Below are 17,906 nucleotides of genomic sequence, written 5' to 3' on the forward strand. Positions count from 1 at the left end.
CGCTGTGGGTCCTTGGGGCTTCTCTTAGAAGTTCTGGGTCTGTCTGACCCGGCTGCAGTTAGGTAATTACAGGTTGCAAATGGCCGGGGCATTCATATGCAGAAGCCTCTGCGGCAGCCTGGGTGGGGCGGGGTCTCAAGGAATCAAAGGGCAGAGCAAGCAGCTATGGCGGAGCCTCAGCCCTGCCCTAAGGAGCTGCGAGTCTCAGTGTCCTGTAATGGCTGCAAGCACCTCTGAGCGAAAGCCGCCCTCAAGATCGCCCGCTGCCAGACAGTCCAGTTTCTCCCCGCATGAGTCCTGGGTCCCCAGAGACTTCCCGGAACCGGAGATCAGAGCCGTCGGGAGCTTGTGACTCCCTCCGGATTCAAAAAGACAGCCGCGTCCTCAGGTGCCAGCCCCTTTCCGCGCGCGAGCCCCCTACCTCTGCGCGTCTCTTCTGCAGCTTCTCTTGCTCTCAGTGTGCCTTTCCTTCCTTCTAGTTGTAGAATTTACAGTCAGCCAGGCTTCCTGTGGTTCTGATGATGTCCGTATTGTTTTTCTGAGGTATTAATCAATTGTTGTGAGCGGCATTAATTTCCCGGTGTTTATCTCTGCCGCCACCTTAGTTTCTCCATACTTACATTCTTATGATAAATTCCATCTCATGATGTATTATTCTTTCCATGTGTTGCTGAATTTGTTTGCTAATACAATTTAGGACTTTTATCTTAATATTCACATATGAGCTTATCCTGTATGTTTTTTGTTTAATTTTGCTGCCGTCCTTATCATGTTTTGCTGTAAGTTTACACTAGCTTCATAAAATTAACTTGAATGTTTTCTTTTTAAAACTAGAGACCCCGTGCATGAAATTCATGCACGGGGCGGCGGGTGTGTGTGTGTGGGGGTCCTTCAGCCCAGCCTGCACCCTCTCCAATCTGGGACCCCTTGGGGGATATCTGAATACCGGCAGGTGGACATCCCTCTCGCCATCTGGGACTGCTGGCTCCTAACTGCTTACTTGCCTGCCTGCCTGATTTCCCCTAACTGCCCTCCCCTGCCAGCCTGACTGCCCTTAACTGCCCTCCCCTGCCAGCCTGACCTCCCCTTACTGCCCTCCCCTGCCAGCCTGATTGCCCCTAACCACCTCTACCTCGGCCCCCGCACCATAGCTTTGTCCAGGAGGAAGGCAGGACGACTGGAAGATGTCCGGTCGACCTGGTCTAATTAGCATATTACCTTTTTGTTAGTGTAGATATTTAGGAACAGTTGAAATAACAGTGGAATTATGTGCTCTTTCAAGGTTTGGTGGAATTTCTCTGTGAAACCATTAAGACCTGGAGGTTTCATGGTAAAACTCTGATAACGTTTTCTGTTGTTTGGTAGAAAAGGGGTCTGTTGAGATTTTTAACATTTCTGGAGTTACGTTTGGTAAATTATGTTTTCCCAGGAAATTGTCTTTATCATAAACTCTTTCTCTCCCTGGTTTTCTGCTTTCCTTGGGCATTGGCATCTTGTAACTTTTTGTTCCAACTGTCCTCCCATCACTGTCACTGTCATTCAAGGTTTGTTACCTCTCTTCTGGGCTATAGCCTCTGTCTTATAATTGCTAGTATTTTTTTTTCTACCATATATAGCACTCCATGTTACTAGATTACATTGCATACCTTACAGTCTTACTTATTCATTTAATATGTTATCCAATATCTGGTACACAGCCGGCATGAGAGGCATGTAGAAAAGAGTGCAGGCAAAGCTCTGCTCTCATGGAGTTTATATTTTAGTGGATAATACCAGACAAGGAACAAATGAACATAAATAAAAATATACCCATTAGTGATAAGTGCTATGAAGAAAAATGAAACTGGATAAAAGAGCTAAAGTAGGAGTTTAGGTGTCATTTTATATAGGGTGATGAATGTTGAGTGGAGACATGTAGTGAGAGCCATCAGGGAAACATTGAGAGGCAGAAGGTTTACTAAGTACAGAGGTGTTGAGGGGAGAATATACTTGTCATATTTGAGGAATAGCAAAGACACTAGGATGAGCCAAGATGCAAGCGGGAGAAGTCAGAACTATTAGTCATCTGTGTCCTTGGAGGGACGGGTGGTGAAAAGGGGTGGACAGATCACACAGGACATTGTAGATCATTGAAAGAACTTTGGATTTTACTGAGTGATATGAAAAGTCACTAGAGTGTTTTTTGTTTTCTCTTTTTAGAGTGACATGATATAGACTTAAGAGAAATTACTGTGACTCTTCTGTGGAGACTAGACTATAAAGGGCTATTGGTTTAGTTCTAGAAAGAGATCATGGATATAGTGGTAAAATTTGGGAGGAGTGGCTGGATTTCAGTTGTACTTTAAAGGTTCAGCATTCAGGATTTTGAAGGTGGAGTGAAGGTGGGATATGAAAGAAAGAGTCATCCTTGATATTTCTCTAAGGATTTTTGTCCTGGGCAATCTGAATAATAATGTTACCATTTACTGAAAAAGAGCGAGTTTTAGAAACAGCAGGTTTGAACCAGAAATCAAGAATTTGGCTTTGGACATGTAAAGGTTGTGAATGCTACTAATCTAAGTGGAGATATCAAAAAGTAGGTTGGATATTGAATTCTGAAATTCAGAAGACAGGTTTTTGTGAAAACTTCAATGGCTCCCCATTGCTTACAAATTTAAATCTATTAGCATTACATTTAACATCTCTTTTCTCTGACCCCAACCTACCTTTACATCTTGTTTCCTACTACTACTGTACGTAGACCAAGCCAAACAGGTTTCTTATTTCTAGAATGTGCTAGACATTTTTTTGCCATATTGATGCTGCTGCCTGTGCCATTGTTTATGTCTGGAATACCTGTCATCTCAACTCAGCCCATTGGAATACTGTCCTGTGTTCATAACTTTACACATATGAGCTGAGAGAAAAAGGTGAGCCACAGAACGGAAACTTTATGTTCAGTTGATGACATTCAGTAAACAGAGAGACTCCTGGCTGTCTTGCTTCGGTGTGTGTTAATTTTAACCTATGGCACAATGTATTGTTTTCTCTTAGTGATGAAAAAAATAGTTAATTTTTATATTTTTTTAAATTTTCAGATGGGAACATTTAAAGCACATGATGGTGAATATTTCTTAGAACCTTTAATGAAGGCAGATGGGAGTGAACATGACGATGATCACAACAAGCCACATCTTATATACAGACAGGAGTTAAAGAGGAACTATTTTCTGCATCCTCATAAGCCTTGTGATGTTTCAGGTAAACTATGAAGTAAAGTTATTTGGGTTAAATTATGATACTATTTAAATTTTTTTATAGTTTATTGTTTTCATAGTTTCTTTAAATATTGAAGTATATGGCATTTTAAACACATTTTCTTGACCCATTAGAAATCATTTAATGTCTGTGTGCAACTTTGTTGTAGCAGACTGAATTTAAATTCAAAAGAGTATTTAGTATATGAGGTATGTAGCAACTAACCATATAAAGTTTTTACTTCAATGAGTTAGGTGAGTATGATTTAATTTTTCTAGCAGAATTTTAGATAGTTAAAAGTGAACTATCTAAAATTCTATAAGTAATAATCACATGTTCAATTTTGCAGGCTTTTAAGTTTATGTAAAGGAAATGTATATAGTTTTCTGTGATTTATCCATTTGCTCTGTGTGGTGACTGGGTTTCATCTACATCATTCATTTTCATTGCTGTACAGTACTTGATTCTATCACGACTTATATGTTCATTTTCCCGTTGAACTTTTGGATTGTTTGCAGTTTTTCATTATTATAAACAGTGTTGCTATGATAGTCTTGTCCCCATCTCCTGAGTTTGAGAGTTTCGCAAAGTGGTTTTTATCAATTTATTTACACTTCAGCAATATACGCGAGAGCTAGGTTTTCATCATTTTTCCTCTAAAATTCACACTATTGAAGACTTCTAGTAAATTAGAACCCAGGAATCATAGATATCCTTAAAGTGTGAATCTGTTGCTGGTAAATTACTTGTATGTTGCATAGGAGTCATTTTAAGAGTTGTGTCCACATATGAACATGAATCTTCACCATATCATTGTCTATCATTTTGTGAAGAATGGAGAAAGGCACCTGCGGTTATCATCAAAGTACAAAATCTAGACAAAAGAGTGGGATTAGAAAGGATTTATTTGAGGTTGTAGGTGTCCATAAACTATAGTTCCAAGCACTGAGATGCCATCTGTTTGGGAATATAATGACATGTAGGCCTTTGAAGGTTTTCCTGGGAGTGCACTTCTTAACCTTTGCTATAATAAGAGGGCCGTTTTGGAGTGGTTCTCACTGTGTCTCAGGCCGTGTTTTAAATCTATTGACATAATAGATGCCTTTCTTATGCTTTTAATATGAGCATAAGGGTTTCATTTTCATGGTTTCAAAGAAAACACAAATGGGCAGAGCCTCACAATAGAGTTCTACAGAAGGCAGCGTATGCTTGTTCTGATCTACCATTCAGGAGCAGCTTGTTTAACGAACTGTTTAGCTCCTTAAGAAGAAAACCACCAAGTAGACACTCTGAATGCATAAATGTTTCACCTAATGATATGCAGGGTTTTGCATTCACAGTCAGTGTTCATTATCAGAAATGGTTCAAGAGAGGCCAGGCTCTTTGGTTTAACAAATTTTTATACTAAAGATTTATTATAAAAACTACAAATAAAAAGCAAATAGAAAGCTATCAGATTTAGTTTTCTTTCATTCACAATATATTTTTCCACAACATTTATCTACTAAAATGTTAAAGGTAGTAACCTTCTTTTAGATTCTTAACTTGCCTCCATTTTTGGGTACAATTAACATACATATTTTTAATCACTAAAAAAGACAGTTAATTAATGGTCTAAGTAATTAGCTGCTAATCATCATTTTGTTCATAAAAATAGTTTTGAATGTATGTAGTAAAATATTATTAAAGGTTTTTTCCCCCCTAGTTCACATGTCGGTCAGAAATACTTGCAGAATATATATATATTCCTTAGGCGAATTCTTCAATCAGGTAGGCTTAAAAATTAGCATATAAATCAAAAGGATTTAGTAGAAAAAGAAAAGTCATTTAAAAAATATTTCTATTGATGATTTAAAATTTAAGAAAAACTTTATTTATTGATTGGAGAGAGAGAGAAACATCAATAGTTGTTCCACTGATTCATGCATTCATTTGGTTACTTGTATGTTCCCTGACTGGAGATCGAACCTGTAACCTTGGCATATCAGGAAAACGCTCTAATCAACTGAGCTACCTGGCCAAGGCTGATGGTTTTAATTTATTGTGACCCTAAAATTTTGTAACTTGTAGTGGCCTCAGCTTTGATGAATTAGTTCAAATTATTTTCAACATCAGATTTCACCATGTGCCGTGAGGCCATACTAGTTAATATTCGGTAGCCATATCTAGCCATTGAGGAGGATGCCAGGCTCCCAGGTAGACATACATCAGATGTGTTCTAAGTAATACCCAGTGGAAATGGTAACACACACACACAACCTAAAAAGTGAACAAAAATCCCGCACGCACTAACAAAATTAAAACCCAAGGGAAGGGGAGCCCTGAAAATACTGACCTTAACTTCTCTGTCTCTTTTTTAAAAAAATATATTTTATTGATTTTTTTACAGAGAGGAAGGGGAGAGGGATAGAGAGCCAGAAACATCAATTAGCTGCCTCCTGCATGCCCCCCACTGGGGATGTGCCCGCAACCAAGGTACATGACCTTGCCAGAATCAAACCCGGGACCCTTGAGTCTGCAGGCCGATGCTCTATCCACTGAGCCAAACCAGTTCTGGCAACTTCTCTGTCTTAATAAGCATAAGTACTGGATGGTTAATGGATTTAATGTTTCCTATATAAATGTCAAGTTTATGGGTTTCTACCTTAAATACCTCACAGCTACAGGAACCAGGCTGTTATCAGAAATGAGTGAAGTGGGGTGTCATTAGGGCGTTCAGGTAGCCACAGGTCAATGGAATGTGTATGCTTGCAAAAGTTGCATTGGGAATGTGGGATCAGTTTTACCAGAACTATGAATTTTATAGAGAAGTTAAAAATGTGTGGGAGGGGGAAAGTTTGAAACGTGAGAGCTGAATTTGTCTTGTTAACTGCCAATTTGCAATCTCTTATTTAATGATTTCCAAAGTCCCTGACACTTAAAAACATTTTTTTTTTAAATTGTGGGCAGAGGAAGAAGTGCCATGAATTAATCTAGAGACAGAGGATTATAAATATGACCATGACCATGGCCAATATTTTCAACTATTAACTTGTTACTGATGATTTTAAGAGTCAGCTCAAGCTTCTAAATACAAATAGACATGACTCTAGAGATTTCCCGCTTCTGCCCACCCTTTGTTAAACTACTCTCTCAAAGATCACTTATGACCTACTTGCCAAAAGCAATCTCTCATATTGTTACTTCATTTTAGGGAAATTTTCCCTTTTTTTTTTTGGCTTCTCTGATACACTTTGCTTCCAACTTTGCTGCTTTTCTTTCTTACTGTTTCTCCCATTCCTCTTCCTAATTGTTGTTACTGCTTTCCCATCTTCTAAGCATTTTTAAAGTGTTCCTGGCCACTATTTTACACCATTTTTATATAGAGTCTACATGATTTATTTATTTTTATTTCCCTAATTTAACTACTAATTTCAATGCTACATATTTTAAAAATGATTTAACTTCAGCTTGTTTTAAGATTAAACCTCAGGTCTACAACTGTCTGATTCTCATGTTTCTTGGATGTCCCAGTGGCACCTAGAGTTAATACATCCAATCTGAAGCTGTTGTCTTTCTTCACCTACCTCTTTGTCTATGCCCCTAAAAAGAAGCCTTTCTTCCTTTTGTGTCCAAATATCTGTCTAAATTAAGCACTTGCTATAGTGGACACTTAAGTAGTGTTAATTTTTGAAAAAATCCTACTCTATTAACTAAAGAAGACTGATTTAGATTTGAATAACAAATTTGCCTCAACTACTCAGGTCTACCCTTTTTGCTTTATTTGTTAACTAGAGGCCTGGTACACGAATTTGTGCACCAGTGGTGTCCTGTGGCCTGCCTGTGGGATCGGGCCAAAACTGGCTCTCCAACATCCCCCGAGGGGCCCGGATTGTGAGAGGGTGCAGGCCAGATCAAGGGATCCCACTGTTGCACAATCAGGGCCAGGGAGGGATGTGGGAGGTTGGCCAGTCAGGGAGGGACTGCGGGAGGGCTCCAGGACATGTTGGGCCCATCTTGCTCAGTCCTGATAGTCTGGACCCCAGCAGCAAGCTAACTTATCAGTCAGAGAATCTGCCCCCTGGTGGTCAGTGCACATCATAGCAAGCGGTTGAGAGGCCTTAGCATATCATTAGCATATTGTGCTTTGATTGGTTGAACGACCGACCATTTGACTGGACACTTAGCATATTAGGCTTTTATTATATAGGATTAGTATTCTAAAGTGCATAAGTAGTTTATTTTCTTAAGGAGCTATTTTTCAGTCTTATTGTATTAGTAATGATCTTAAGTTAAATTTTGTCCCAAACTAAAGAAAAATCTTAAATTTTCCTAAGATTTGACCTATTAAGGTTTTGAGATTGTGAATCCTCTGGTATTAGAACTACCTCATAGCCCTCTGGCTGGTTTGGTTCAGTGGATAAAGCATCATTCCTTGGACTGAAGGGTCTTGAGTTTGATTCCCGGTCAAGGACACATACCTCAGTTGCAGACTTGAGCCCCGGCCCTCGCTATGTCTCTCTCACGTCGATGTTTATCTAAAATAATCAAAATAACAACAAAAAACAGCCTCATATATATTATGAAAAACTCTATACTTTTCAAAGCACTCTTCATAGTCATAGCAAATTGATCCCTATAGTAAGTCTTTGAGATACAATCATCCTCAAATCACAGATGTTTTCTGTGAGCGGAAGAAACCCAGAGATGGTGTGACAGTTGTTTGTTCCATGCATACAGGTTTATCTTATTAGCTGACCTATTTTGCCAGTTGTACTGTTTGACATGATAATGAAATAGTATAGTATGTATGTAATCACCCCAAAGAGAAAAATCAATCTTTTGTATATGTTCCTTACTTTGTGTTGTCATTCTGTCATTGGCAAGCCCTAGCTTTGAAGTCCTATTTTATTTATAGTTATATTAGGGTCCCTCGGCCTGGCCTGTGGGGATCAGTGGACCTCCGTGTTGCCACAGCCAGGCCTTAACCCACCAGCTCGTTGGGCTCCAGCCAGCTGTTCACATCGACCGCATGGCATGAAGTAGTGTGTGAAATGGCAGGCAGTGAGGGAGGAGCCCGAGCCCGGGCTGGGCACTGCTCCTGCTCATCCTGGCCCCTCTCTACCTGCCACTACAGGGGGAGTGTCTGCAGGAGAGGCTCGTGCCGCTGCACCTGCACTTGCCAACTGTGAGCCCAGTGTCTGGCACCTGTCTGTCAGCTGAGCGGCACTCCCTCTGCAGGAGCTCACTGACCACCAGGAGGCAGCTCCTGTGTTGAGTGTGTGCCCCCTGGTGGTCAGTGCGCGTCATAGCTACTGGCCAGTCAGCCTGTCGCTGGTTGCTTAGGCTTTTATATATACAGTTCTATTTATAATGAGGTTGATGATTCCAACATTGGGAGACTGGGCCAATGAGAAAGCGAACCAAAATGCAGGAACCAAAAGTATGTTTATCCAATCAGGTGCATTTAAAAAATACATAACATGGAAGGTATGTTGCCTTACATTTTAGGTGTGGTAACAACATTCCTTTCTAGGAGGAGGGTCTGTCTACTCTGAAGAATTAATGTTTTTAAAAATCTTCTATTCTTTATACTAGGATTGTATTTTTTCAAACTACATCATTAAACTGGAGAGTGTTTCGTGGGTAGAAATAATGATTCATTCTTTTTAAGTTTTGTAGGCAAGTTTTTTAATATCTCTGCTAGATTGGAGCTGAATAGGAGAGAATTATGAATCTGAAAGAATAGGAGACACTATACCATAGTTATAACCCCTAATTGAAGAATAAGCTATGATGTGTCTGAATACAGTGGTGTCAAACCACTGTCATATTTGTTCTGATTTGATTGTCTCTCACTGTAGAATTAGAACTCATTTGTTGCTGGGAATTTTTTTTTTTCTGTGCATGTCAACTTGTTCTGGTTCATGTATTTATCAAGTATGCTTTTGAGGTGGGCCTAGGCCGACTTCCAGGAGGTAGGCAACACTGTTGGGATCATGCTGGCAGCCCTGGTTCGTCGGTGCCTGGCCCGTTCTCCGGAGATTGGGCCTACAGGACTACTGAGGGAGGGAGTGACTGCACTGGGCTGGTGGGTCACCAGGACAGGTCCATCAGCTGAGTGGCGCTCCCGCTGTGGGAGTGCACTGACCACCAGGAAGCAGCTTCTGTGTTGAGCGTCTGCCCCCTGGTGGTCAGTGTGTGTCATAGCGACTGGTCATTTGGTTGTTTAGGCTTTTAAATATATAGATTGTATTTTTAAATTATTACTTCTACATACAGATGCAGGGATTTTTCTTATATTGAACTTATGTTCAACTTTGCTCAAATATTCTAATAGTTTATCTGTTGATACTTCTGGATTTTGTATGTGAACATCATGTAGACAGTTATTTTTTCCCTTCCAATCTTTCAATCTTTTATTTATTTTTCTTTATTGCACTGGCTAAGATTTCTAAAACAACGGTGAATGAAAATGGCAATAGTGAAAATTCTTACCTCATCACGAATTTTAAAAGAAAAGCTTTCAACTTTTCTGAAATGAACAATGTCTGTTGGTTTTTCTTAGGTGCCCTTTAGATTATTAAGGAAGTTCCCCTAAATTGCTGGGTTAATAATTTTTATTATGAATGGATATGGAATTTTATCAAAACCCTTTTCCTCTGCATATACTGAGGCAAACATGTATTTTTCCCTTTGTTCAGCCAATTGATTTTCACATGGCAAGTCCACCTTTGGTTCTCATTATTTGTATATCAATGTTTATAAGTGAATTTGGTTTAAATTTTTCCCTGGTTGTATAGGAAAAGAGCAAATAAAATGATTGCCTATTGGAAGAGACTGATTAAAATAATGGGCCAGAGTATATGGGCTGCATAAGGATGTTATTTTTTATTTTATACACTCAATAGTCTTTTATATTTACTCATCAGGTAAAGGGCAGAAGTGAAAAATAACTCAATATATTTATGGGGAGCAATAAAATGTGAAACTTTCTATCTAAGGTATTAGATCATTAATCAGCCTTATAGCTCATTTTACAGTTTTCTTCTGGCTGGTCTAGCAAACACAACTTAATTGCAAATGCTTAGTGAAGTAAATGTTAATCTCTGGCTCCCTCCTGCTTAGCCATGTGATGCTTTCCTCCTGAAGAGGAAGCAAAGATTTTAATTATTTGCAATTAGAATCTGATTCAGTATTGCAGCATTCAAAAGCAGCCCTATTTAAAGACATGGAGACAGACTGGGCTGCTCTCACAATGAGTACACATGCCAAGGAAAACTGCACAAGGATGACGATGGTCCATATTCCTCACTTGGGGAACATCATTGCTGTGGGGGTGAGAGTCGGGCCCGTTGCCAGGTCAGGTGACAGACACACTATTTCATGGGGAGAACATCAAGGCCTCTGGATCTCCCCCAAGCAGGATGCTTCTTTGGGCTTTTCTTCCTTGGAAGAGAGCCAGACCTCTGAAGGGGAAAACTCCCTCAGCCTGACCTGTGAGTCTGTAGTCCGCAACTTCTTTTGTATAGACACAAATGTGCCTGGATGTTAGATGAACATGGTGTTAAGATTGACAAAAACGTTCCTTTAAAAGGTGGTGTTTTATTTTGCGATGTAGTAGCATAAAATCAAATAACAAAATGTCCACTTGAAAATAAAAGTTCAATCTATCACTGATCTTAGAGTTTTATTCCTCCCCCCCATTTTTGTCAAAAACTAAAAAATAGTGGCCTTAATAAAAGCTGACAAAAGCAATGTGGACAAAAACTGATTCCATAATAAAGATATAAGTGCTACTAAGATAACATAGTATTTTTATTTTTTAACATTTTATATTCATTTAGCGAGAGCTTTTAATTAGAACTAAGCTTTTCAATGTTAAATTTATTTTGGAAAATATCTTTCTTTTCCTTATTTTTTAAAATCTTTTAATCAATTATTAATAGTTAGAAGAGTATTTCACATAAGAATTCTATTTTCAGTCAAAAGCTGTTTTAGTAATTGCAGAGCCCGGAGGAGTCAATTATAATGGCTGGAGTAACATTAGAATAAAGAGTGAGTTAAAGTCTAAGCTTAGATTACATTTTAGATTTTTATGAGTTATAACTTAGTTTTAAAAAAATTCAATAAAAATAACATAAGTTATTGTTAATAACATAATAGCAAATGTTCATACTGATTTCAACAAATTACTTCATGTGGAAAAATAGTCTTATACCAAAACTTGAATTGATAAAGCAAATAGAGAGATTATAATATTTGTAAATTCCCACTTCAAACTGACTTTGCATTTTGAGGGTGCTTAGTACTTAAAAGGACCCTCAAAGCATTTTGGGAATGATTCCACATAGATGAGGCAGATTGTCAGATAATGTGGGAACTCTTCTAGCCCAGGAGCAACCTTGTGAAAGTCTGGAGAACAAAGGGTTATATTTTCTGTTAAATCATAGTAAGGGGATATATTTTAGAAATGGACTGCCCTGAAGGCTCATAGAAAATCTCTATATATAAAACCCTAAGCGATCAGTCAACTGTTCGACCAGTCGACCATTTGGTTGCCATGAAGTGTACTGACCACCAGGGGGAAGATGCTCAATGCAGGAGCTGCCCCCAGGTGGTCAGTGTGCTCCCACAGAGGGAATGCCGCTCAGTTGACTGACGGGCGCCAGATGCTGGGCTCATGGCTGGTGAGTGCAGTGGGGCCAGGATGAGCAGGAGCGGTGCAATGCCTGGCTCGGGCTCCTCCCCGGTTGCCTGCTGCTTCATGCACTACTACATCCCTCAGGGGATGTCGGACTGCCAGTTTTGGCTAGATTCCTGCAGGCTAGGATCAGGCCAAAACCAGCAGTCCGACCTGAGGGGTCCCGGATTGCGAGAGGGCGCAGGCCAGCCTGAGGGATCCCACCGGTGCACGAATCCGTGCACTGGGTCTTTAGTAACAAGATAAGATAGATAGGTAGAGTCTGTACTGTTGTCAGTTTTAATAACGTTATGCTATATTCTAACTTCAGCCACACACACTTGCAAAATAAGCTCACTAGAAGTGCTTAGCATGAATTCTGAATAACTGATTTTTCTTTAAAGAAGGAATTTACCTCATAAGATTTTCAAACATCTTTTCAAGAAGTACTAGAATGGGAGTTTGGAGTATCACACTGTTATATATACAATTGTCCATCTAATGCATCCTAACTTTTATTATTTGGCTAGTTTGTCTTAGTCTCATTTTGCTTAGAATTTCTAACAAAGGATGGGATTTGAAGATGTGGAAAGCACTTTGCAAAGTGCAAAGGGATACACAGTTCCCCTTCCATACTCTTCCAGTGGAGAGGTTGGTAAGCCAAAAGCTGGAAAGAGACAGCTACTGAATATTCCTTCTCACCTAAGAAAGAAATGTTAAAAGTTTTGAGTTTATTAATGAATGTGTGCTTATTTTCAACTCATGATCTGAGCAAGAATACTTGATTCAGCTTATTGGGCAAATCTATCTTACATATCTTTAGAGCAATCCCCATGGGTTGGATTCTTGAGAATGTGGAAGAAAGGGTATTTACTCTGTAATACTTGACCAGTGCGCTCTTTGCCCTTTTAGCACACTTTGCAAAAGGAACTAGAATTTCTTATTGGATGTAGGATTAATGGGAATAATTTGGGAGGTTTCCAGTGTCCTCTTTTTTTTTTCTTTTCTTTTAAGGCCATTAGAGTGATAGGACAGTAGCAGATTTTTCTCAAGTCTGTGCATTGTAGAGCTAAATGTATTTATATTCATGGACAACAGTGTGGTGATTGCCGGGCAGAGGTGATTGAGGGAGGTGGAGGAGGATATGGGGGTGGGAAATAGTGATGGATGGAGACTTGACTTGGGGTGGTGAACAAACAATACAGGGTATAAATGATGTGTCGTAGAGTTGTGCACCTGAAACCCGTATAATTTTGTAACCAGTGTCATCCCAATTTTTTTTTAAAAAAGGGGGGAAGAATATAGAAAAAATGTGCAAGGGAAAAAAATAAATGGGTTTATATGCAAATCTTGACTCAGCTCTATATTTCTGTAATGCAAGGAGAACTAGACCCATATTTTTATGAATATGAGTAGCTAGTTCCTCTTTTAGTTTTGGAGGGGGCAGCATTTTCCGTTATGATCCTGCTTACTAAATTCTTCACATTCTACATGTATTACCACAGATGACCTTTAGAAGAGTCATGCAATGTGGGATTCAGATGTAATAACTGAGATTGAGGAAATCTGAATTCATTTCTTTGTTATGCCACTTAGTTGGTGGCTGATGAAATTTCATGTAACCGTTGTCACGTCTGTTTCAAAATCTGCACTGTAATAGTGACTGATTCAGGGATGCAATAAGGACTAATGATGTAATGATTCTTTTATCTTGTTTCAAGTTTCAGCTGACCACAGGCAAGTCCACAGTCTTCCACACAATTGGTAGCAGTAGATGCAGTTCTAATTATTTACTTGTAAATGTCTTTAACATGAAGCATTTTATAAGCTCTGTGCCACAATTCTGTAAGAGAGGACTATAGATTTTCAGAAGTGTTGTCATAGAATACTGTTGTTTTAAAAACTTAATAGGTTCCAAATTATATTTTACTAGAGGCCTGGTGCATGAAAATTCATGCACTCGGAGGGGGGGGGAGGGTCCCTCAGCCCGGCCTGCCCCCTCTCACAGTTCGGGAGCCCTCAGGGATGGGAGGTGACCGGCGATCAGGGGAAGGCGATGCCCCCATCACACCTCTGTTGCTGCCCCTGCCAGCAGCACAAGCCTCGGCCGGCCCTGGTTACCTGAGCCTCGGGTGGCCCTGGGTGGCTGGGCAGCGGATATCCGAGGCTTGCCTGCGCCTGGGGGTGGGCCTGGCCTTGCTGCATGCCTGCTGTGCTGGTGGGGCTGAGGGGACTGGGTGCCTCCATCTTGTGGCTGTGGGTGCTGCCATCTTTGAGGGCATGACAGTAAATTATCATATTCCCTCCTTATTGGCTGTGGGTGTCACCGTCTTTGAGGGCAGGGCAGCAATTAGCATATTCCCTCCTTATTGGCTGTGGGCGCTGCCATCTTTGTGATGGTGTGAGGGTCAATTAGCATATTCCCTCTTTATTAGATAGGATTATGTGACCATGGGCAGTTTATTTAACCTTCCTGTTCGTCATTTTCTTTGTGTACAAGATGAAGATAATAGTATCTACCTTACAGAGTTGTTAATAGTAAAGGAGATAACTTAAATGAAGTGTACCAGTACTTGGTTCATAGCAAGCACTCATTAAGTACTGTGTTTGTTATTGGCAATAGTAGTATTAGTAACAAAATTCAATGTTGCAACATAGGGCATATAATAAACACAAAAAACAGTTTAAATCATAAGAAAACATAAGTTAGGTTTCACAGTATATCTGATATGATTATTCTTTATTTCAAAGCACACCCATTTCTTTGAGTTGGGAGTCTTGTTGGGCACTTAACAAGTGGTTTGAAATGTTGATAATATAGAACAGGGGTGTGGAATATCTGGTCCATAGGCTGTATAAGGCCTGAAAAATCATTTGGTCTAGCACGGCCAAAGCATTAAGGATGAGTTAATTAAATGTTTGACCAAATATAGCAGGCAAATTTTTAAGTCGATAATTTTGTATGGCCCACAAATGATGTTATAAATATCCAAGTGGCCCTTGGCAGAGAAAAGTTTCCCCACCCCTGGTCTAGAATATGCTTCATTTGATTTAATGCCCTCATGATTAGAATGGTGGTTACATGCTATTGGCCAGGTATAAAATCTGTCTTCTCATCTGGTCAAATGCAGAGTGTTAGTATCAATTCTGGCCTCTGTACAGAAACCAGATGCAAAATTAGAGTGAATTTCCTATTTGAGATCAGGAAAATCCAAGGCAACTTCTTCATCTTTGGATTGCTGTGGTTGTACATTACAAGTAGTATTATACTTACCTTGAAGTTCTGGTCTGATAAACCTTCCTTTGCCTTGTTCCTCAGTATATTCCTTTCTTTCATCTTCCTTCCTTCCTTTTTCCATCTCCCAACTTTTCATCATTCTTTCTTTCTTCCTCTTAATCCTTTTTGCTCCTTTTCATGAACATTTATTGAGCACTTACTAGGGCAGAACACATTGTCCAATAGTGCTCTCAGACTTTAGAGGGTTTATAGCTTGATGGTAGTGGTGGTGATGAGCATGTTTAGTGGTGAGCTGGTGGTGATCAGTGGTTTGAACATCTTATGGGCAATGAGAATCCATGGACATGAAGGTGAGATAAAAGATTTATTCTTAAAAATGAATCTTTTCTGGACATAAATGTAGGATGAACAGGAGGGATAAGAGATTGAAGATGGTGAGACTATTTGGGAGACTTCATGTCTAATTTTGCATTCATGATCCTAATAATAGGTGAAAAAGACCTGAATGAATTTAGAGGCAAGGGCATTGTTGACAACAGGTGCAATACTAGGGATGTTTTGAAAGAGAAATGGAAAAACTTGGTGACCATATACAAAGGCTAACGAAGAACCCCATGGTAGTATACAGTGTAGTATGAGTTATGGATATTAGGAGATTATTGCTCATAGTTGTAGAATAGGAGAAGAAAATGATAGATTGTGTTCTGTCATTTTTGAGTATGAGGTGCTGGTAGGATTTTTAAGTGGAATTTGGGTTTCTAATTATATTCTGTAACATTTTTTTTTCTGACAAAGCAGGGATTCCCTTTTTATATTTTCTCCCATCTATAAAGTAGATATGTTAATGATAATTTCTTCCCATGGTGGTAAGAAATGAATGAAGGGATGCAGGAGAAAACTGTTTAATAGTTACCTACATCTAAAACAAGTAACCAGTTATGTTAGGTATTCATATTCTCATTAAATCCCTAAGCCATAAGCACAAAGATAGTTAGATTAATATTGTGTTAAGTTCTAATGTCGTTTCTAGCCCAGTTCCAGGCCACTGACAGAGAATTAAGGCCAACTTTAGAGTACCACTCTGTGACAGAATACAATTAAGAGCCTCATTTCATGCATTGTAATTTTCAAAGTTGGCACAGGATCCTATTGTAGCTTAAAGAAATTTGTTCAAGCATGCCAATCAGATTCCTGGTCTAGGAGAGTGGCTGATAGCTGTTTCATGTTAATGGTATGGTATGCTAGACGCGTGTTCATCCAAGAGCCCATCGGCAATGAGACAAGGAGATCATGCCAGAATGTAAATCAACATACTGCCCTCATTATCAAGAAAGTCTTGCTATGGAAGGATTGTCGATTGAACTTAATGGTACATTGAGTAAATCACTTTTGAACAGCATATGCAGAGGAGTACAAATTCCCAAAACTAAGATGATCAGAATGTCCAATTTCTTTTTTTTTCTTAAATAAATGCAGAGGTATTTTTAAATTCTATTGAATGACTTGTATTACAGCATTTTCCCCCCCTAAGGTGTGGGACCGTTAAGTAGAATTACATGTTTCTAATTACATTATTGTTTAACAATTTTTAGTAGTTTATATTCTTATGGATTATTGACTTTTAACAATCTCCTTGCATTTCAGAATACAGTATACTATAATAAGGACTATATTCATTGATTATTGTTGTTGCCTGATATTCATGATTTGTTTTGGTCTAAATTAGTTTTGGTTTATTTGACACTTGTTATTAATAAATGACAAGAAATCATTTTAGCATTTGACTTGATGGAACATAAATAGACAACCATTGCATACAGATGATGTCATTGAATTGTCAAATGAGCTTTGAATATGCTCATTTATTTAGGGTATTTGGAAAGGTCACTTCAGCATTTGTTACTCTGCTTAAGTATAAACATTAAAAAGGTAATGAGAGTAAATGTGTAGCTTGTAAAATAGTTATAGATGCTGTTTTAAAAATATTATAATTAAAAATTACAGTAATAAAACAAGTTCATTGCAATGATTTAAAGGGCCCTGAAAAAAAAGTTTGATAGTTGTTGTTTTTTAAAAATCCTCACTCTAGGACGTTTTTCATTGATTCAAGAGAGAGAAGATGTGAGAGTGGGGGGCGGGGGAGAGAGAGAGAGAGACATATAAACAAACACACACCTGGGAACTGAATCTGTAACCTGTGTATCTGACTGGGAATTGAACCCGAGACCCTTCAGTGCATGAGACAGTGCTTCAACCAACTGAGCCACACCAGCCAGTGCAATAGTTTGATAGTTTTACCATCCCCTCTTCAGTTACAGCTGTCTAATACAGCCAAAAACATTTGAGGTGTGTGCTTCCTTAACTTTTTGGCTCATTATAGAAAATGTTATAAATATATGTTTGTTTGTTTTTTTGTTTTTTGTAATTCATATATTTACTTCTTTTTTTAACCCTTTTTTTATTGCTTGCAGTATTACAAAGGGTATTACATATGTGTCCCATTTTTTCCCCCACCCTTGACAATCCCCTGGCCTCCCCTACCCCCCAGTGTCTTATGTCCATTGGTTATGCTTATATGCATGCATACAAGTCCTTTGGTTGATCTCTTACCCCCCTCCTTCCTGCCCCCCAACCCTCCTTGGCCTTCCCGCTGCAGTTTGACAATCAGTTTGAGGCAGCTCTGCCTCTGTATCTATTATTGTTCATAAGTTTATAATGGTCTTTATTATCCATGAATGAGTGAGATCATGTGGTATTTTTCCTTCATTG

At 39.0% G+C, this 17,906-nt stretch overlaps 1 protein-coding gene across 1 annotated transcript in view; it reads left to right on the plus strand.

Moving 5' to 3' along the window:
- Positions 1-17,906, plus strand: part of ADAMTS20 (ADAM metallopeptidase with thrombospondin type 1 motif 20) — a 170,624-nt gene that overhangs the window by 27,711 nt on the left and 125,007 nt on the right. Inside the window, exon 3 of the mRNA XM_015558559.1 lies at positions 3,078-3,240. Within this exon, the coding sequence (XP_015414045.1) occupies positions 3,078-3,240 (163 nt within the window). The remainder of the gene's footprint in view (positions 1-3,077; positions 3,241-17,906) is intronic.

The sequence above is a fragment of the Myotis davidii genome, unplaced genomic scaffold (assembly GCF_000327345.1).
Source record: "Myotis davidii unplaced genomic scaffold, ASM32734v1 scaffold290, whole genome shotgun sequence".
In the NCBI taxonomy this organism is placed as follows: domain Eukaryota; kingdom Metazoa; phylum Chordata; class Mammalia; order Chiroptera; family Vespertilionidae; genus Myotis; species Myotis davidii.